Here is a 21,359-nt window from a genome sequence, read left to right on the forward strand (position 1 = left end):
TTAGAGGACTATCAGCTAAAAGGAGAAAAATGGGGAAAAGTGAAGACTTGCTGCAATCCATTCTCTTTCCAGAGTGCACAGACTTCGTTCCACAGCAATGACTTAGAGCATGAGGGGACAGAGACACCAGATTCCCCAGAGAGGAGAGCTGCCTGGAGAACATGTGCTGCAGGTGACAACATCTCACAATACCTAATTAACCCCTATGAAGTAAAGTGCAAACCCTTCCAGTTTATGGAAACTTTGTGCTCAGGGATTTTCCCTGGGATCCAGCCCTTCTATCCAGCAAGTTCTGGGAACCAGCCTACCTCATCCTGCAACACCTGCAGGCAGCTGGGCAGTTCCTGCTAAAACTGCTGAGGGCTGCAGATTCTGCCTGGCTAAACTGTCCTGGAGCTCTGGGAACAAGGTCACAGCTGCACTCTTACAGCGGGCTACAGCAATGAGACAAAGGACGATCTGTGAGAGCAGCAGGAGGCCCCATTTCCCCCAAGTCTGCAAAAGTGTTATCCTGTGGTCAGAAGAAATTGACAGCAGGACATCAATTTGGGACCTTTCAGCACGTGTAAATCCAACCATGTCGGGACTGAAAGGTGGCCACTGAGTGGGGAAGGAGTAAAGGAGAGGGAGCTCATCCTCAAGATGAAGCAGACTCTGTTGGGGAAGCAGAGGGGCAGGAGGTCAAAATCTGTCAACAACGGTAGAGCCACCACAGAGGTGAGTTTGGACCTCCCCAAAAATCATGCACTGGGTTGCAGCTGGCTAACATCACCACTCTGAAGCCGGGCAATTTGGAATTTGACAGAACCCATCAACACCAGTTCTATGGTCTCCACCTCTGCTTATTGTTGCTATCTCAAATTTCCAAAGCTTAACTTTTGGGGTGACATTATGGCCTTCGCTTCCCTTCAGGCTAACATATATTCTGCACATTTCACCAGATTACCAGGTGAGGATCTGTTCAACTCTGGCATGTGAGTGGACTTAGAGCAGCCTCTGCTATGGGGGCTTGCGGCTCTGCACTCTTCATGCTGTGACTGAAAGGAATGAAGGCACACTGTGTTCAGCCCCTCAAGTGCCCTCTCTGCAGGAGGAGGAGCCTCTTCCACGTCTGCTTTCTGAAATTAGCAGTTCAGAACTGGCACTGTGCATCCCTGCAGGTTGTGATCACCTGCACTGCTCCGGGTCTCTGGGTTGGCCTCCTGCTACCAGAGCTCCCATGCACCCAGGGGTTTTTCATCATCCCCAGGGCCTCCCATGCCTTTTCAGCCCCTTCTGCAGTGACAACATGAGGGTGGTGGCCTCTGGTAGCCACCAGAGCCACTGGCTATGTGGCAAGAGAAGATGTGTGCCCTTCAGGCTGCTGGTGCTTCAAAGCCTATTCCCTCACTGGCCAGCTGGTGAAATGCTCACATCCACTGTCGGGACTGTGCCAGGCAGGCAGAGCACAGGGAGCCTGTCCAAGGGCTTTGGGGGAAGGCACAGTTAAGCCGCTGTTTGAACAGCTTAGTCAAAGGGTTGGATTTTCAGCTGACAACAGTCCTGAAAGAAAATAAAAATAAAAGAGATGTGTGAACACAATGGTCTCATAGGAAACTTCAGAGACAGAAAGGCTCAGCCGGGCATGAGCTGTGCCTGGCAGAGCACAAGGTACTTTGACTCTAACTGACAGTTTGAGGGAGGGGGAGAGAGAGAAATTAGTTCCAGGCCTGAGGAAATGCTCAGGGAAAACACACCACAGACCAGCTCTGGGATGCTTTAGCAAGCAGCAGAGCAGGAAGAATAAGTAGGAAGCTCCTCCACCACTGGCAAGGAGAAATAAGTGGGTGGGCAGAGGCATGAGGGCTGCAGCATGAACAGCCAACCAGGAGTGCACTGAGTACATTCTGGGCCTGGGGAAGCAGCTGCCTCCATACCTGGAGGATGTTCTGCCAACCCTTTGCCAGCATATATGTCACCAAACTGCAGCCAGTGCAGGTGGTACTTTTGCAGAAAAGCACATTCCAGGGGGTTTTCAAGAGTGTAGAGAGGTGATGAGACGGAAAGCTGCATATGAAAGATGTCAGATGGGCTGCAGAACTGAACTCCTGGATCACTGCGTGGAAGAACTCATGGTGAGACAGAAGAAATGTGGGGAAGCAAGCACAAAAATCCTGACCGTGAGATATACTTGAGTGTGGAAAGCATGCAGGGACTGTAAAAACCAGGAGGGCTGTTTTGGACTTGGATTTGGCTTGAAGGAAGAAGCAATTCTGCACTAACACCACCAATAAAATAAAAAGGAACCAGCTGCACCCAAGGGCCACTTAGCCAGCACACTGCCACATCACACTGTGCTGGAACCATGAGTTTGTCAGAATGTCGGTTTTATGTCTCTGCTTGGCCCTGTGTTATTGCCTGGCCAGCGCAGATTCCACAGGAGGGCCACAGCCCCCTGCATGCCATACAGCTTCTGGGGAAAACACCTTGTAACTCCATTCCTACCTGCTGCTGTTCTGCAAACAAAAGGAAGAGTTACCTGCAAACTTACCAGAATCTCATGGCCATAGGAAACCTTCAGCAAGACAGGGAGGTGATCAGTGCCAATGAAATCATGTCTAGCAGTGCAGGAGGAGAGAAAAACATTACAAATCAACCTTGTGCCCAGGGTGGTAGAATCAGGGTCACACAGTATATTAGAGACAATCCACTTCCCAGCTAAAGAGTCATGGTTGCATAAGGGCCAGTGAGAGAGGGAGGGGGAGCATTGTGTTTGGGTGGGAACAAGTGATGCAATGCTGATTTTTCAGTTATACGCCAATTTAGGGACCCAAGCTCCTGGGCCAACACCATTTGAAATGCCAGTACTTGTCATACCAAGTCTGCTGTGAAAGGGGAGGTGTTCAGCTTTCTTTGTACCCTCCACAGGCACACAAGGGCTAGCAACTACAGTAGATGACAAAAATAAGAATATCACTGTATAGTCAAAACCACCAGAAGTGCAGCATCTTGTCTGTCTCCCCAGCTGCCAGATCAAGGCGGAGCAGTGTCCCCAGCATGCCACACTAAATGCCTCTTGCGCTGCAGCATTTAAGCACATTAATAACATACCCCTGAGGAAGACAAGCTTTGTGGAGTCCAGAAACTGGGCATCATCAGGGACATTTTAATTGTCCAGTCCCTGCTGGGCAATGGACATGTGAAGGGAAAGTGTCTGGCATGGAAATACAGGGGACTGGTGGCAGGTGCTGTCCTGGCATGAAGCATAAAGCCCTGAAGTACAGGGAGTTGACGTCACCTGTGTGAGAGCTGGAGTGATTGCTCCTGTCCTGGAAGAAGTTTCCCTGACTTTGGAGAAATGCTGAAGAGCTGGTTATCCTGAATTCTCATCTGGTGCAGCTCATGAAGGCTAAATTCAACATCCTCTGCCCAGTGCTCCATGTCCATCTTCTGATCAGAAGGAAACAAGAAGGCCCTAGGGAACAAACCACCTGCTCAGCAGGAGGGACACACAACTTCCCCAGGGCTATGGTCAGCATATTCAGTTCAGCCAGGCTCTGCCCAGCTGCTGGACACAGCATGTTTCATCAGAACTGTCTGGCACCCCTTGCTTGCCTGGCACTCAGACCCACCAACAGTCACAGCTCCACAAGGCAAGCCATACCTACAAAATTCACCCTATTAATTTGCAAAGGTCTCCTGGCCCCTGTGAGCATTTCCATGTCCCCAGGCAGACCCCAGAAAGCAGGCTGGGCTCCAGCAAGCATTACTTACCACTCCACAGGCACCACACCCTTGTTCACCATCAGAAGCATCACAAGGGCAGGCTCTGAGCCTATTGGGGCAGCCCCAAAGTTGAAGTCCAGCAGGAGAGGGGTGTACACAGGAGGGATCAAGCATGTGCTGGTCACAGGAGAGAAAGAAGAGATAAATTGGGACAGAAGAAAAGGTTGGCAGGGCATGACAGGACAAAGAGTCGTTCTACACTGGCTCTCTTCCTTATAACTCTTCTCTGACCTTATGTTCTTGGCCCTTTTTGGTGTAAGGAAGACCCTTAGATTTCATCTATTTTTTTAATATATGCCTAATGAGAGTGAGTGGCACACATGGAGGCTCTGGGAGTCCTGCTTAGCTGAGGCCTCTTTTCAGCTTCCCAGTACAAGGAACTCACTGGCATACTGGAGCAGACCCAGTGAAGGGCCATCAAGATGACTGAGGGTTGGAGCATGTTATTTACAAGCTGCAACTAAGAGACCTGTCTTTCTTCAGTCTTATAGAGCAGAGAAGGCAACTGAATAAGCTGCAACACAAGACATTCCGATCAGATAGTATGCAAAAAGGTTTTTACCATGACAGTGATCAAACACTGGAAGCAGGTGCCCAGACAAGCTGCAGTTTCTTCATCCTTAGAAATATTCAGCACTGAACTGGACAAGGATCTGAGCCCTGATCTAGTTGTTCCTGCTTTGAGCAAGGGATTGGACCAGAGACTTTCAGAGGTCCATTGCAATTAAATTATTCTTTGTTTATGTGGCTCCTCTCTAGGGCGGGTAAGCAGATAAGCGGAGGTGATAAACTGCTTGTAGAGGCTAGGATATAAGAACGCTGTGCCACACAGCAGTGAGCTGCAAAGCAAGCCAATGGCTAAAGCATCTGTCTGGTTTGTGAAAGGAACTGAAAGATTCATTGAGTCATCTCCTTGTCTCACCTGTGCCTTGTGGGAACTCTGTAGGTGAGCTCACTGGGAGCTGGGTCTCGCTCCAAGTACTCATTCAGTGTGTCCAAGGAAAAGAGCCTCCAGAGGTGTGACTTGCTGATACCGCTGGCACTCCCTGCTGAACAGGCATCTGTGATGCAGAACGTTGGGTAGATGCCTGTTGCTACGACGCAGCAGAGGGGCCGCTGCTCCTCTTTTGTGCTCGCAAGATCTGTAGATTGAGAGAGAAAGAAACACCAAAAAGTTGCCAAAACAGGTACCATTACGGGGCAGCTAAATGGAGAGATGTCCTACCCAGACCAAAGAAAGAAAGAACAAACAGGACTTGTGCACAGTCTTTTCTTCGGCAGCTTCTGAAAACCTCCAAACCACTGAGTTCTAGTTGTACCATGAGTTCTGTATTAGGAGATAACCAAAAGACTATGAATGTGGTGATTTTAAGCAGTGTATTTACACAGTTCAGTTCTGCACTATGTGAAAACTCCCTTTTTTTATTTAAGCCTACAGCCTTGTCATTTTATGAAGTGCCTCTAGTTTTCAAACTGAAAAATCATAACCAGTTGTTCATATCTTGTCTTTTCCACATCATTCATGTGGCATTGTTGTTTTCCTCTTTCCAAGGTGGAAACTCCTTTTCTCACTACTCTTTTCTTGTACAAATGTGTCACTGTCACAAAATGCTGTTCCCCACCTCTGATCAACCCTGTTGCCCCTCTCCATGCCTTTTCTAGTTCAACTGCATTCTTTCTCATACAGACACCAATCAAGACCCGCAAAAAGGACCCCATGCATAGGACTGGTTGCATGAAGCTCTCAGAATATGTTTCAGGACACGTTGTAGAAAGCCATGATCACGCAAAGGAGCAGGAATATTGTGACCACAGCAGCAGAAAACTTGGAGCTCTCCCTGTCTGTCTCATGGCTCAATCACATCTAACCCCCAAAGGTGCAGCAAAAAGGAGACAGCACGTAGGATCCAGCTCTGGTTAACTGCTCAGCCCAGGGATTTCTTCAGGCAGGACTCATACACTGGGAATTGCACAGCTCACCCTGTGAAAGCACAGTCTACTTGGCTGGGAGGGAATAATTTTCCCAAAATACCCATCTCTCACCTGTGGGGTTGCAAATAGCATATTTGATTGACCAGGTGTAATGCAGCCTACGGGCTGGCCTGACTGTTATTCGAACAAGAGCTTTTGACCTTGCAGGGATTGTCCCTCTGGAGTGTTCCAGTTCTAAAGCTGCAGGAGAGAAAAGGTGATATGAGCTCTTGGCATCACTGATCTCTCTTACACCACACATACATTCAGCTCACAGCTTCCCAAGCCTACCTGCACTCAAGCCACTGTCCCCTCAACTGTGCCTAGTCATGAACATGACAATGAAATGTTGCTACCACTTGCAAAGCACGAAACAAGCTACTTTGCTGTACCAACATGTGGAGATTGTCTCATGTCTTCTCAAGCATACTTTTATCATATGAACCATGGGTACCTTAAGACACTTAAGAGAATCAATGCAATCTAGTCAGCAAGCAGCCCAGCCTCTGAGTTCATGCTAGAACAAATTTGCAGAAAAGAGGGGAAGGCCAAGACCCCATCCCATGCTATTTCCATTACAGTACCAAGTGGATCGCTGCAGACCTCCTCAGGGTCACAAGGCCCAGTGATCCGTTGTTCCACACCGAGGATGTACTTCAGAGAACAGTTCCCATCATTTAGCAGTGCAATGCTGCAGCTTTGCAGGTCACCAACCAGAACATTCCCAAGGTCCAGGTGCTCCTTTTGTGCCTGGAATTCAAACCCACAGTTCAAATATCACTGGCACACGTTGAGCATAGCAGTCAAGTGTAACCACCACTTCTCTCACCATGTGCTGATCCCTTGGCATGCACAGTGCAGTGCAAAGGGCTCTCTACTTTGTGTAGGACCTGTCATTCCCTGGGAGATGTTGGAACGGAGCTGCAAGGGATGCAATCCCTCCTCCAAAGCCTCTCTCTGTTATTTGGGCTGCTGGCTGGGTAGGATGCAGCACATTTGGGGCTGTGAGGACACTAGCTGGCCAGCTGCACCTGGGACAAGTCTGCTGGTCCCTCCATGACTGAATTAAAAGTCCCCCTCTCTTTCGGCTAGTCATTCACTCACATGCAATTAATAGTGACTAAACACCTCTAAGACATTTCTACCCATCCGTCCAACATGATTGACACTGGGCAATGACTTACAAAAGTATTATTTTATTTAGGCCTGGTTCCTTAGGAAACCTGCCTGAAAAATGAAGGTCGATGCACAGATCTGCAGATTATAGGAGGAAATCCAAGGGGATGTGTGCTGGCCACACCACTTTAACTGTTAGATCCAGTATATCTAACAATCAGTCTGACAGCAGAAGAAATGCAGAAGGAGAGCAGACAGAACAAACAGAGAGCTGGGAGTCCCAAGGAGCCAAATGGCTTGCTCAGTTCAATCTGGAACAGAGGAGTCGAGAGTGATCTTGGAGGGTTCAGGTAGGTCACATTTGAACTGGCAGGACATTTACCTCATGCTGTTGTCATTAAGCTGCCAGAATCAGTGCTTTCATCTTCACTGAAAGCAACATCTGGGAATTTTACTGTAAATGTTGGTTGTCTCCAGTACGGGTTGTGCAAAAAGAAGCCCAAGACCCCCATTCCACCGTAGTACCCCTCCTACTACCCAGTGGACCCCAGTTCCTTACCCTGATAGTGCCCAGCATCCCCTCTCCAACAATCCGTAAGGCATAAGAAACACTTTCGGAAGACACAGAGTCTGGGCTTTTCCTACTCACAAACACCATAGCTCGCAGCACATACTTTGTCTCCTTGTCAGGAGTGAAAGCCCATGCCTGAGCCTGAAATCACAAGAAGGAAAGAGAGTGCTCACAGGAGCTCCAGATCAGAGCCAAGCCTATAAACCACAATAGTTGTATGCAAATGCACAGTCCCTTCCTCCACTGTAGCTAACCTAGTCCTCTACAGGCAGCTCTGGAGACACTCTCACTTTGGGCCTCCACCATCTCTATCTGTGTCAAAGGTTCATCATGGGAATGCACATTCAGATGTTCAAAGCCATAATGATATGCTAGTCCATGCTGCTCTCGAAGAGCACTCAGAGAATACAGTAGAACTTTAGAACCTGAATTTACATGTGGAAGAACAGAAGAACATCATCACAAACTCTCTTGTGCTCCCATTTGACCTCCATCTATTAACATCTCCTGGTGGACAACAAAGTTGCTGCTGTGTTAACGCCTGGTCCCACCAAGTATAATTAACTAGTGCCTGCTTAAGACCCCCGTAGCCGAAGAGGATGTGATCATGTTTGGGAAAATCCACATTGTAGGAACCAGCATGACTGCAGATGCTGGCTAGCAACCCACACTAAAACACTGACTGGTATTCTCAAACTTTTGCATTAATGACCGAATGACTGGCAGCCCTCACATTTCTGTTCTAAACACTCCACAGCTGTATTGTAGAGAGCAAAATACAAGTCGGGTAGAACCTGAGCTTACCATGGCTTCATAAGGATGAAGGATCCCTGCAGTGGGCGTGACAGACAGGATTTTGCTGTCAGATTGATGGATCTTCCATGTGAAAACCATGGGTAGCCTTGTGCAGTTTTTTATGGTATACATTCGTGTTGAGGAGGTCCCTATATAGACAGGCTTGAAGTACAGATTTCCATCACCTTCTAAGAGCAAGAGAAGGGACTCCCCACAACTCCGGAGATCAATCTCCTATGGAATTAAGGGAAAAATAACAGACATTAGCTATAAGTCTCAGCTACCCCTGGAGGAACTTTACAAAGATGCTGCTCCTTCCAAGAGAGAAGCAAGAACAAACTGGGTCTGAAGGAGGAGGAGAAGGACTCTAGGTTGTGCCGTCAAGGAGGGCTCTGAGCACAGTATAGTACATTCCAGGAGATGGAAACACAAGGGAACAAAGATTACAGGATATCTGGTACCACACCCACATTCTATCTGCAATGTTGACCCCATCTTAAATGTTATTTAATTCTTATTTCCAAAGGGAAACACCCAAACTAACCATTATGAGTTATAGCAGGGGTCACAGTGCAGTCACTGTAAAAATGGAAGACTACAAGGAAACAAACCTTTCCCACCATCTTCAAATTCCCTCTCCCTACCTTGGTGTATCCAGGACAGGAGTTCAGCTGCAAAGGCAGGACATGCTGCTGTGAGACTGTGTTAACTGGGTGAGTGGAGAGAAAGAAAATCTGGTGGCCTCCTGGAATGATGTGTCCTGAGTGGGGCTTGACCAAGACAGAAGGGCAAGCAGCTTGATCCACACTGAAGGTTATCAGTGAGGCACCTGTGTTCGAGAGCAGCATACTACAGCAGGTATCAGTGTCAGGAGCCACAGGAGGAAAAGTCTGGTGGAGACAAGCAAGAAGGGTTGTTTGCACTGGGTGTAAGAAAACCAGCTCAAAGAAAAAGCTTTTGCTATGTTGAATTCCAGGTTTCAACAAGCACTATCCTGAGCCTATGGAGAACTCTGTAGCTGCATCTCTTCAAGGAAAGAAAGGAAATCACCCCAGGGTATAAAAAGTATGTTCTTTTACCTTCCCACAGTGGCCCTCACCTTTCACAGGCTCGTGGGACCAATGAAGTGCCTTTACTTATGCAATGCTTTCTGTTCATCCAGTAAGTGAACTGCTTGCTGGGACCTGCAGCCTCTGCATGGACAGTGACCTCCTGGATTGAGAATTCCAGCAGGCTGGAATTTGTTCCAGTTCATGCATATCAGATACAGGCTGCATGTCCTGAACTAACTGAGGAGATTTTGTAAGAGGTTTTCAAGACAATTCTTACTTCCTAGGGTCAGATTTCACTTTACCTCATAGGAACAATACTTTCTTGTGCTACAGAAACAGCACGGACAGTCAGGGAAAATTCCACTCCACCTTGCAAACACCTATTTTCTGTAAATGTGGATTCTGTGTGCTGCCCTCCATTTGCCTATGTGCACACAGAGTGTCCAAGGCTCCCAGGAGAGGACTAAGCACTCCTGTCAGTGCCTACACCCAAGGAATAAGACTCCAACAGCTTTCCTCTCGGAGCTATGGAGATGCTCAGTGCCAACCTATCACACTGGAGGAGTGTTAGGAAAAAGAGCGTCCTACCTCTGTTCCAAAGCCGGAGTCTCCACACCATCAGAAACCACTTAAGCCACATTTTAGTATGGTGCAATAGCAGATAAAGACTTCAGAGGTAAACAATGAGTGTCTTTGCAAAAATCCAAGCTTCAACCAGTTACACACCTTGGGCACATCCAGTATGTACTGTGGAATGAAATGCTCCCGTCCTGCCTCATAGGTGTGCGCTCTCAGCCTGACAGTCAGGCACCAAGATGGACAGATGGTGGCATCCTCCTCTATGTTGCTGTAGTGTCTCAGCACCTGCAGGAGGCATGCAAGGGACAGAACACAGTTCATGGGGGAAGGCCGTGTGGCAAAGTGCCTCCAAGTGCATGGGTCATCACTAGCGGCAGTTTGTTTCCATGGGATCCCTGGGGCTGAGGAATTGACTTTCTCAGGGAAGAAGGACTGACCAGTGCCAGATAAGGAACACAGGTAAGTCCCACTTGCCCATATAACTACATTTCAGACCTAAAAGACCACTGAGCGACTTTGAAGCAGAAGAACCTATCCATCCTATTCTGTGATACCACAAGAGTTGCCTTAGGGAAGAAGGATTGACAGACACTGTAGTGCTATTTGAGATACTTGCAGGTGCTAGAGTTAGAACTTAAAGAGTCACTGAAAATAATAATCTATCCTTTACCTGAGCCTAAAAACCTCCTGACCCTAAGGTTACTCCCAGGTATCCTCCACACAGGCTTAAAATGGAAAAAAATTCAAGAAGGATAATCAACAACATAATGAAGATCTCTCTCGTCTACCAGGGAGTTTCTGAGTGCTAAAACTCCTGCAATTGCAGCCTCCTGTGATAGGAATCCCACACCACATGGGAGGAGAGGCTGCAGTGATACACAGTGCCTTCAGCAGCTTTACTTGTGGAGGGCCAAGCGAAAAAAAACAAGTTACTACCCATCACTCAGGCCAGAACAACCATCCTTGTGCAGGTTCCCATCTATGCTAATAATGCAGTAACTCACAGTAATTCCTTCTTCAGTGAGGTGCACATTACTTCACAGTTACTGAGAGTAAGAGCAAGTACAACTGTCCATATGCATGAGCTGTGGTTTGCTTTGCTGATTTATCTTTGCGAGCACACAGGCGAAGAAGACATTTTAGCCCACCAGCATATCAAAACAACAGCCAAAGGAGTTAGTAAAGATGCCAGTTTGCCAAACTCAAAATGAAAGGTTCCACTGACTTTTAACTCCCCCAAAGCCTTCAGCCTGCAGTCTCTTGTCAGGCCCTCTCTGGAAACTGGTCCTAGCAATTCCTACTAACCTTGTAGAAGGCAAAACCTTCCAGCTCCGCTGCATAGAGACTGTTGAGCTGAGTGGGCTGGAAAAGGACACGGAAGGCTGAAGACTTCAAAGGTGGTATGTCACAGATTTCGGGGCTCACTTGGAAGGCACTGTCATGGATTGTAGTCCAGGCAACAGTGATCTTTCCTTTGGTGTGGTTGGTCACACAGAGAGGAAGCGGTTCTACCTTGTGGAGTGGCACACAGCAACCAAAATCATACTCCTTGGGGGTGACACTAACATGAGGAAGAAACAAGGCCAGGTCGCTGTTTACACCATCATAGAAATATTCATTCACGGGACTGGCTTCAAAGTATTCCTTGGGAGCTTTGTCCTCAGGGATCTGCAGGATGAAAAGATCTCAGGGTGAGCAGAGGAAGTGGGAGACACCAGGCACTACAGTCCTGATTGCCTTCACAAGAAAGAGGGCACGTAAGATGCACTTCAGTAACAGTTATCAGGACAGCTCAAAGTCTTGGCTTCATGGAGGTTCCTGTTTGTAAGCCAGTCCTCAACCTGAAACCACAGGAAGCAAAAGAAGACCCTGTGATTGAGTTAAAGCCAGGAAGTGGCTTAGTAGATGAGCTTGGTGTGCGCTAGGAACATTAACAACAGAGATACTAAATAATTCAGTCTGGCACCTGCAAGTCCTTCTTCTGTCTGGCCTGTGCAACAGAGTCCCAACATTTGCAGAGAACAGCACAGGAGTATCTACTGCAGGGAGGGCAGCTCATACCTCAGGGGGCAGCATGAGGGCTCCCTTTTCATCCATCAGCAACTTTCCATCCTTCAGCATCACACTCAGGATATCAGGGGGGTACAAGGTCAGTCCCCTCACCATGTTGGTTCGGTACCAGGAGAGGTGTTTTGCCTGAAGGATGGCTGGCTTAACTGTGTCTGAATGGCAGGTACCAAAGAAGTCCACATACATAGGTTCCTGGGAAAACACCAGAAAGGATAAAAAGAAATAAACTGCATTTATGTATTTGTTTTGAGAGCTACACCATCCTAGTACCTCACTTCCAAAACCACACCTGGCAAAGGCTTACCATCTGCAATGTTAGACTGCCATTTGCTTTATGTCTTAATGTGGCCCAAGAACTTTATTGAAACTGGAGTGAAAGTTGAAGGCACTCAGTGCACAGCTGTGCAGACAAATTTAACTCAGAGACCTAAACGGACAGGAGCCACTGAAGATGCAGCTCACCCCACCCATAGGCATTACTGACTGCCTGTCCACATCAGCCCTCTACTGCTGATAGGAACCTGCACCACAGGGATTCTGCTCAACAAGGGCCCAGGACAGGTATCAATGGAAATGCAGTGGGAAGAGATTTGGGGGGCTGCTAAATGAGAGGCCAGCCCTGGTGGGTTGCACTGGAGGAGCCCTCTGAGGTGTCACAGCCATGAAACCACACTTTGCCTCTCATACCTGATGATGGACAAGGCACACCACTCTGCGATGATAGCTGATGGGGTGAGTAGGTCGAAAGGTCACCTTCAGCACTAGTGTTGTTGCACCCTCCAAGACTCCACAGGGGCGATCCAAGGAGAAGACGCTCCCTCTGCCATCAATATCAAACTGGTAATAGGCCGAGACATCTGAGGTGTTGCTGATTTTCAGCGTCTGCATTGAACTTTCCCCAAGGTTGATCCAGTCGAAGTCCACAGAGTGTTGGTGCAGGAATACTAAGGGACCTAGCACAACAACATGCAAGACAGATCCTGTCAACATGTCACAAGTCACTGCTGCAATTAACTGATCTTACCAAACCAGAATGACCTCACTGGCAAACTCACCAGCCCTAGAAAACAGTTGGACATTCACTTCCAACAGCCCCACATCTGTCTCAGGCAAGTATATACCCCAAACAGTGCACCAGGAAACAGCCTGGGTCCCCGCAGAAGGTAGGTTATGACTGAAGGCTGTGACAGTCCTTAGTCCTTGCCCAAGCACTAGCCCTTCCCCTGTAGCGCTAAGAAGACATAGAGAAACAGGAAAGGCTTTTACTCTGTTACCTTTACAGAAGCCAACCACCTTCAGGACAGTTTGCAGGAGGCAGCCAGCAGATGTGATAGTGAAATAGTCAGTACTGTGCTCTCCGACCACCTGAGGCTGAAATCGTATGGACAAGACCAGCTTCCCCTTGGCAGGGACAAGACCATGGGACACATCACAGGAGAAAACGTGATCTTGAAGTAGAGGATCTTTTGCTCTTTCGATCCTACATAGTGCATCAACCTGCAAGCAGAAAATAAACAGGTTAACAAAGGAGCTGACAGAAGGTCCTGGATGCAGGATGGCCATGAATGCAAGACACTAATTAGTGAAGACCTGCAGTTTTCAGCAGAACTGACCACCAAGAACACCAAGGCTACTGCAGACCAGCACAGAAATGCTGTGCAAACCTCTACAACCCTGTCCTGCTGAGGCACTGCTGGCATCATATGTTCAGAAGTCTGCAGGCTGCAGCAAAATGTCCTGCTGATCTCTAGGGTTGGGGAGCTCCTCCTGACGACAGTGAGGATGGTTCAAGGTGACCGCAAGGGCTAAAGTAGCCTAAGTGACTGTTGTGACCAGGAGGACAGGCAGACACATAACTTATTTCCCTCCATCTATAGTTCCACCTTGTGCGGGGATTTTCTTTTGGGTTATTTTCACAACACTAAGGCACTCAAGGATCACAGGGAAACATGCCAGCTGCTCACAAGTACTCTCTCTTTCCGCATACCACAGACAAGTTGAAGATTTCTACACATTGCTCCGCAGTTGTTCCCACTGGCACTGATCCAAAGCACAGCACATCCTGAAACCTTCCAGGCTGTACACCTTCATCCTCTTCCCCTGTCACACTCACCCGCAGGTAGGGGTATTTGGCTGTTAAATGGAATAATATACTGGGTTAAGAGAGGTGGAATCTTCATCCTTGGATATTCAATGTCCAACAGGACAAGCCTCTTAACAGCCTCTGAAGATGGACCTACCTTCAAAGTGCTTTGAACCAAATAAGCTCCCTTCCAGACAGTTTACTAAACTCAGAGGCATATCTTTTGTTTGTCAGTGGCCATATAAGGCACCTCAGGCAAGGACTTGCTAATGAAACCATTGCTTATTCTAGCTTCCATCCAGAAAGCCTTAGAATTTTCCCTCTGGCTCTTGGTCTAACAGCGACAGACATGAGAGACTGAGTGCAGACAAGACCAGGAGTTTCTGGAGTTTTTTGCATTGTGCTAGTGAATTAAGCTAATTTTTTCCTCTCTGTCAACTTAAGCAGGCTCCAGAGATGCCAGTTTGGCCAAACTATGCCACAGGGCATGTTAGACCCTGCTGTCTCTACTGTCTGTTCAGATCACCCTTCCAAATTGACAATAGTACATTAGGGAATTTCACAGGCCGCTCTCAAACCACAGGCTTCACTTGCTCATCAGTACGTTGAGCCAACTGCGGCAGAGCCTCAGAGTACAGCACCTCCATGTATTCCTGCGGAATGCTGTTCCACAGTTAGGGATGACACACATTTCTTTGAGTACTAAATGCAATGAAGACTCACCCAGGGCCTTTATCTGGATAGTCCTCTTTTGTTTATTTTCACCTCCAAACCAGCATGTTGCTGTCACATCATACACTGCAGCCACCTTGGCTTGGAAGACCACCTTGATTGTGCACTCAGCACCTGGGCTCAGAATGCCATAGTCAGGAATCATGTAGAAAGGGCTTGGTACCTCCCAGGCAAACACAGTAATGAGGTCACTAGAAAACAGAGATACATTTCAAGTAGAAAAACTGATCCTTTGCTGCCTGTGCAATCATGCATAGGATGGACCTTTCCTGCGGGGTTATTCAGGATATGAAGCAATCAATGTCAAGTGGCAGAATCCCTAATGCATCTGACCAAATATGCAATGCTGGGAAGAAATTTGTCTCTAGTCCCTGCAAATGCTCTATTCACACTTTAATGAATCTTAGCTATTACAGCTAAGGATTTTATTAATGGCCATAAAATTTCCTGGCCTCATCGTGTGACAGCAAACAAATCAGCTCCAGAATGAAGAATTTGCTTTTTGTGTATCTAAATTTGCTGCTACTTAACTCCAAACAAACATTTGTTCCTCTGTCATATACCTAGGTGAGAGGAGAAGACCGAGCTGTTTTCCTAATACCTCATTCACCTCTCCAGAACTCCCTTTACTTGTTTGATTTGTGCAAAGAACATGACATACAATCAGCTTTTTATATTTTATTGATTCCAAGCTGTGTGTTACTTAACATCCATATCCTCCACCACCCTGGACCTCTCAGTCAGTGCAAATGATTTCTCTAAGGGGAGAATGAATCACTTTAAATGGTTTCTGGCTGATACCATGCTCTGCTCAAGGTATATGTGCCCTCTGTCCTTTCCACCTTCCTACTGCATCAGCTGACTGATTTGGGGAGCACAGGCCATTTTCGAACTGGTAGAGGCTATTTTGTTCTCACTGTCAACATTTGGAAGTACACCTTCTCCTTACCTGGAGACTTCTTCACTGCTCTCCTTTTTACAATACTGCCTGAATTACTGTCCTTCCTCTATTAAAATAAGACAATCCTTGGTACCTGGGAGCATCTGTGCTCCTTAATGATGAATCTAAGCCACAGAATCCTGCCACTGATTTGGTTAGCTCCATGAACCTGAGTGTAGGCACTGGAGAGACTCTCTAACTTCTGTATTGTCTGTTGCCAAATCAGAGGTGCTGTGACCTCAAAGAAGGCAGCCAGCAGATCTAATAACAATGGAAATGAGTTGCATTCACTGGAGAGAGCAAGAGGGTGCCAAAATACCTGACAAAACAGAAAAAAGGTCTGCACAGCCATGTCTCACTCACCCAATGTTACACATAGGGAATGTTGCCTCAGTGACATTGTGGACAGCACAGATGGGCAACTGGACAGCAGTTGGAAAGGACAGGTAGGAGTGTGGCAGTGTAGCACGCAGGGTGACAGAGAACTCGCCTTCAGCTTTCTTAAAGCAGATGCTGTCTTCATACTCCCTCTGCACAGAAAAGCAAGGGGAGACAGCAGTTAGATGGGCTCCATCTTGCAGGTACTACTGCTTGACCCATGAACGCCCATCACCTTCACCCCTGTGAGAGCATTGGGAAAAAAAACATTTGTGACAGAGGCACCAAGGAAGGCCTCTGTGCAGGACAGAGCACATACAAAGCACTCGGAAGAGGCAGGCAGTGAGTAAGGTACTTTGGCAGATGCTGTCAGGAAACACCCTCAAAGAGAGCAGTTGCAGACAACATTTGTTTCACCTGATTTATTTTGACGTAAATGGATTTTTTTTTAGGGTTTCCAACATCCCAGTGAAGCACGTACAGCCTCTCCTTGATCTCCACAAGCACAAAAATATTAGTCTTTGTTTAAATGCTCTGTCAGCTAGAGGCCTAAGCAGATAATGCAACTTAAAGATGCAGCATTGACAGCACTGTGTACAAATAGTCCCAGGACACCTGCTAACCAGCTAAGATAGAAAGAATTGCAAGATACATGTCTTCCACACTCCCCAGGTGTCACCTCTCCTGATTAACACTTATACAGGTACAGAGAGACCGTGGACACCGCAGCACACACGGTTCTTCCTCTCTCTAAGAAAGGGAGCTTCCTGGTCTAGTGATTGTTGTGGTGCAGACAAAGTATTCACTGAAAATGGAACAAGGTCAGCAGCTTATTTCATAAAGGGAACACCGAACAGTCATCAGAAAATTATGATACTAAGAGAGCAGGGTACTGGGAATCTGCCCAGTGCTTATGCTCTATGGCTAGGGCCAAGATACACATCAAAGACATACAGCTGTGGACAAGAGCCAGAGATCAACACTCACTGCCAAAACAGACAATAGGAACAAGCTAAAAATCATGAAAAGGGGCTGTTTAAAAATAGTCACTGCTGTTAAAAATAAAGCTTAAAGAAACCCACCCCATCCAAAAGAAGGGAGGCCCTTGGCATTTACATTTCCCCTATAGAAAAATCAGTAGCCCTTCGATGTACAGGCTTTGGAATCTCCTGTCAGAAAGCAGAGAGTGAGTCCCTCAACCCAGGGTTTTGCACTAAAACCACTCAGCTGAGGCTCCCTGGGATCACATTAGGTGTGGACAGTTTGAGCACCTTATCTTCCCAATTTCATGGCCAGCAGCAGCTTGTAAAAATCTGGGGATACTTTTTGTGATCATCCCTCTCATAACTACTGGCAAGCTCTGCAAAGAAGCCAGGGGCTGGGGCTTCCTCAGCTGCTGAAGATGTAGGGAGGGCAGGAAAGGTCACCTGCCCAGTGCTTCTATGCTAGAATCTTCCCTAAGGACAGATTAATTCCAGTGAAAACAAATCAGAAAGGACAAGAGAGGCAGAGGCTCCCTGCCCCCGGGAAAGCCAGCCTGAGCACCGAGAACAATTTTGATGTTGCCACTTTACCTTTTCAGTGGGTCGGAAAACGATGGGCAGAGTTAAGGACATACCAGGGCTCAGAGTGATTGGCTGTGGAAAAATGGTGAAGAAGGATCGCGTGGAAGGACATCTAGATAATAAAATCAAAACAAGAGGTTTTGTCTGAGGGCATGCGGCTGTTGTTAAATTAGACAGTGAGAGAATAAAGAATCAAAACCACTAGATCCCACAACTAGAAGCACCTTACACACCTGACCCCAAGAGTACCTTGGCTGCAAATCAGCAGAAACAGGTGCAGAACCCAGGTGTCCTGAAAACCCACTCACAGCTATAAGTACATACCCTTTCTTTGAACAATAGTTTATATTCCCAGGCCATGCAGCGTGAGCTAAACATATTGGGTGGAAACACTTGAGTTTCTGAGCAGGGAGGGTGACAGGGAGTTCTGGAGTTGCTCAACATTCAGTGGGACTCCTGGGAGCAATGGTTTCAGGATGAACTAGTGACTGGCTGGCATACATCCACAATTAAAATCTCACTAGACTGGAAATGCCTCACAGACAGAAGTATCAGCAAAATAGAATTTTAAAAAGGCGTTTCATTTTAAATACTCCTGCCAGGAACAAGGACTGTACATCTGAATTAGCAGGTTTCTGTCCTGCTACGTAAGTGTGCATGTGCGGTCTCTAGCACACAGCCCAGGGAGAGAGGGGGCAGATGAATCTGAGGAAAGGTGCTAATGTGACTGATCGAGCAGGAGGGATGAAGATGCAGTGAACATGTGAGGAGTATGAAGGAGAAAGAAACTTCCCACGCACCTGTAGCTCAGTCTCTGGGTTTTCTCATGAACATTTTTCAATATCAGATGTTTGATCATCTCTTTTCCAAGTTCCCAGCCATGCCACCTGAGTGTTTCAGCCACCTCAATGCCCCAGAATACACCTTTCTTCTTCTTTGACTTTCTTGCAGACTGCTTAGGAAATTGCAACAGGGACATTAGCAACTTGGGAAGGAGGGAGGAGAAATCACTCAAACAGCTGTTTCTCTGTGCTAAAAGTCTCTGACAAAGGACGGGAGGAGCCACCCTGCGGCAAAGCTTCAGGAGCCACCAAAATCCTGCTCCATGCGTCCAGGGAGGACACCTCCTGGCCACAGCCCAAACAACAGATACTAAAGGACATTATGAACGGGGGAAGCAAAGGCTAAAGGCATTTTTTGTTTTGTCCTCTCCCTGCCAGTAAATCCACTCACACCAATAGCACCGTTTGTTCCTCTACTGACCTTCCTGCCATAGCCATAGCACCGCTTCTGCAAAGAGTCAGAGTTTTGGGGCTTGCCCTGCAACTGAGCAAGCATCTGAAAAACAAGAGGAAAAAGCCTTCACACACGCTGCTCCTGTGCTCAGACTGTCCTTAGTGCCGAGACACGGGCACTCCCCGGAGACCCAACGGCCCCTCCACGGGCTCAGGGTGACGCACCTCCCTGCAGGGGCTCCAGGGCCCCCAGTAGTGTCCCCATCTTCCAGCTGAGTCCAGCCCTCTCTGCAGATCACATTGTCCCCAGACTGCCACAGCTGTTGCTCATTAGTCCCCTTGGCATAGGCCACAACCTCCACTTCACTTGCAGCTGTGGCAGAGCTCTCCTTGGGCCTTTATAGCCCCGTATAGCAAAGCCCTGCCCTATAGCCTTGGCTGGCACCCTAAACCCCTGTATAGATGACTGTGGCACGGCCCTGTTTCCTACAGCAAGAGCCCACCCAGCCCCCTGGGGCAGGGCCCAGTCCTTTATAACCCCGCCTGGGCTCCGGAGCAGGGTCTGGGACCCCGCCGCTGCCTGCCCCCCGGCTCCGCGCGGCCAGCCCGGCTCCCCATGGCACAGCACAGCCCGATCCCTGAGCAACGGGGCCCACCTCGGGTCCCGGCCGGCCCCAGCACGGCCCCGTCCCGGCCGCTCAGCGCCACGAGGCCCCGGCCCGTGTTGCCATGGGGACCGGACGCGGCGGCGGCGGCATCTCCCGGAGCAACGACGGCGGCCGCCTCGGGTCAATCCGCGCGCGGGGCGCGGCGATGGTTGCCGGCGCAGACCGCCAGGGGGCAGCAGACGGGCGCGCAGAGCGGGGAATTCGGAGAAGTGGCAGATGTGGAGGCAGGTGAAGGGGTACAGAGGGCAAATGGGGGCGCACGGGGCAGGTGGACGGGTACAGGGGGCAGGGGGGAGTTCTAAGGGGTGCAGGAACAGATGGAGGTGTGCAAGGGGCAGATGGGGGGGAGAAAGGAGTGCAGGGAGGGGTAGATGTGCACCAGGGAGAGATGGGGAGTACAGGGCCAGGGAGATGCAGGGGTGCAGATGGAGGGATGCAGGGGAGAGCTCAGGGAAGAGGGGTGATGAGGAAGGGTGCAGGGGAGGGAGACGCACAAAGCTGCATGGGCAGAGGTGGTGCCATGAAGTATGTGTGTGCATGGGATGGGTAGGTGAGGAGGCTGTGTGGGTCAGAGGTGGGGATGCCAGTGGAGAGATGGGGGCATGGGGTGCAGCAGGCTGGAGACTGCAAACATAGCGATGGAGTGACACCTTTATGGGGCCAGGTCACCCTGAGCTCTTTGTAGCACCAGTGACACAAATAATACATTGTGGCTGTTGCCAGAAGAAGTTATGGGGCCAAGCCTGGCAAAGGGGCAGAGGGACAGAGGCTGGGGAACCCTGGCTGCAAAAACCCATCAGGTATCCCAGATATCATTCCCACAGGACACCACCACCACTACAGGACACTCAGGCATCTTCCCAGTGCCCTGAATGTCCTTTGGGGAGGAGAGACCCTTGTGTCCCTGCTGGGGAGGACTAGGGAGCCACTCTGTGGTGTGCAGGCAGCAGCAGGGTAGGGAGCAGGGCTGGACACATCCCTCAGTGCAGGGAGGGTGCCAGGGCAGAGGCAAGAAGGAGGTGCAGCTTTAATGGCATTTGTCGATGTTTACAACATGAGTCATCCAGCTAAGCAGCCATAAATCACTACCCCAATTCCCCAGCACCAGTTGTGTCCCCTCCCCTGTCCCCCCAGTACTGGATGAGTGCCTGGCTCCTGCAGAAACAACCTCATAAATAACAGCAAAAAAACCCCAAACCATCTTGCAGCCACGGTGAGCCTGTGTGCGCCAAGCGCAAGACGAACGCCTGCCATTCATCAATTTAATGGTTGTACTCTGGAAATTAAACCTGTCATGGCCCATCAAGGTGAACATTTTAAGTCTGTGACATCCCTTCAGCTCCCCTCCTTCCTGGCATTCTTTTTTGTTACTTTCCTTCTCCTTTTCATCTCTGCCCCTGCCATCCCTGTCTCTCCCATTTCATCCCTACCCCAGTGTGCCCAGCTCCAGTCTGTGGTCCTCTCAATGCTCCCACACTGCCACAGGACCAGGTTGTATGTCAGGTGGTAGGTGTCTTTGCCCCTGAGCCTCCTGTAGCCATGGGCTGGCATCTGGCAGCACCTCAGTGCCCAGCCCTGTGTGTCTGCTGGGGGGGGCACAGTTCCCCTGGGGCAATGGGTCTCTCCTGCCCTGCTGTCCCCTCAGGGCAGTGGTGGGGAACTGGATATTATCCGTTCCTACTTCCCCCTCTCCTCCTCCACTCATTCTGTCTTTTTTCCCCCCTTCCTCACATTTATTCCTCTCCTGCTCTGCATTACACCAGCCACCACAGGCTCCTGGCAGCTGGCCCCTACCCTGGCTAATAATTCCTTGCTTGGAGCAAGGGCGACACCCTTCCC

At 48.8% G+C, this 21,359-nt stretch overlaps 1 protein-coding gene across 3 annotated transcripts in view; it reads right to left on the reverse strand.

The window, feature by feature from the left end:
- CFAP65 (cilia and flagella associated protein 65) overlaps nt 1-19,616 on the reverse strand; it is a 30,650-nt gene extending 11,034 nt beyond the window's left edge. For 2 of the 3 annotated variants that reach the window (XM_021290639.2, XM_065070736.1), the window contains exons 1-21: nt 19,509-19,616; nt 18,881-18,955; nt 18,418-18,572; nt 17,627-17,729; nt 16,038-16,204; nt 14,726-14,925; nt 13,907-14,052; nt 13,194-13,416; nt 12,607-12,872; nt 11,911-12,111; nt 11,155-11,517; nt 9,997-10,134; nt 8,863-9,108; nt 8,228-8,452; nt 7,412-7,564; nt 6,321-6,486; nt 5,809-5,937; nt 4,688-4,907; nt 3,754-3,882; nt 3,278-3,454; nt 2,531-2,597 (exon numbers count right to left, since the gene is read on the reverse strand). In XM_021290639.2, coding sequence (XP_021146314.2) covers nt 2,531-2,597; nt 3,278-3,454; nt 3,754-3,882; nt 4,688-4,907; nt 5,809-5,937; nt 6,321-6,486; nt 7,412-7,564; nt 8,228-8,452; nt 8,863-9,108; nt 9,997-10,134; nt 11,155-11,517; nt 11,911-12,111; nt 12,607-12,872; nt 13,194-13,416; nt 13,907-14,052; nt 14,726-14,925; nt 16,038-16,204; nt 17,627-17,729; nt 18,418-18,572; nt 18,881-18,955 — 3,549 coding nt within the window. In that variant the 5' untranslated portion in view covers nt 19,509-19,616. The remainder of the gene's footprint in view (nt 1-2,530; nt 2,598-3,277; nt 3,455-3,753; nt 3,883-4,687; nt 4,908-5,808; nt 5,938-6,320; nt 6,487-7,411; nt 7,565-8,227; nt 8,453-8,862; nt 9,109-9,996; nt 10,135-11,154; nt 11,518-11,910; nt 12,112-12,606; nt 12,873-13,193; nt 13,417-13,906; nt 14,053-14,725; nt 14,926-16,037; nt 16,205-17,626; nt 17,730-18,417; nt 18,573-18,880; nt 18,956-19,508) is intronic. The other variant, XM_065070735.1, reaches the window with a different exon arrangement.
- Between the last annotated feature and the right edge of the window lie 1,743 nt (nt 19,617-21,359).

Source organism: Columba livia, chromosome 7 (assembly GCF_036013475.1).
Source record: "Columba livia isolate bColLiv1 breed racing homer chromosome 7, bColLiv1.pat.W.v2, whole genome shotgun sequence".
NCBI lineage: Eukaryota > Metazoa > Chordata > Aves > Columbiformes > Columbidae > Columba > Columba livia.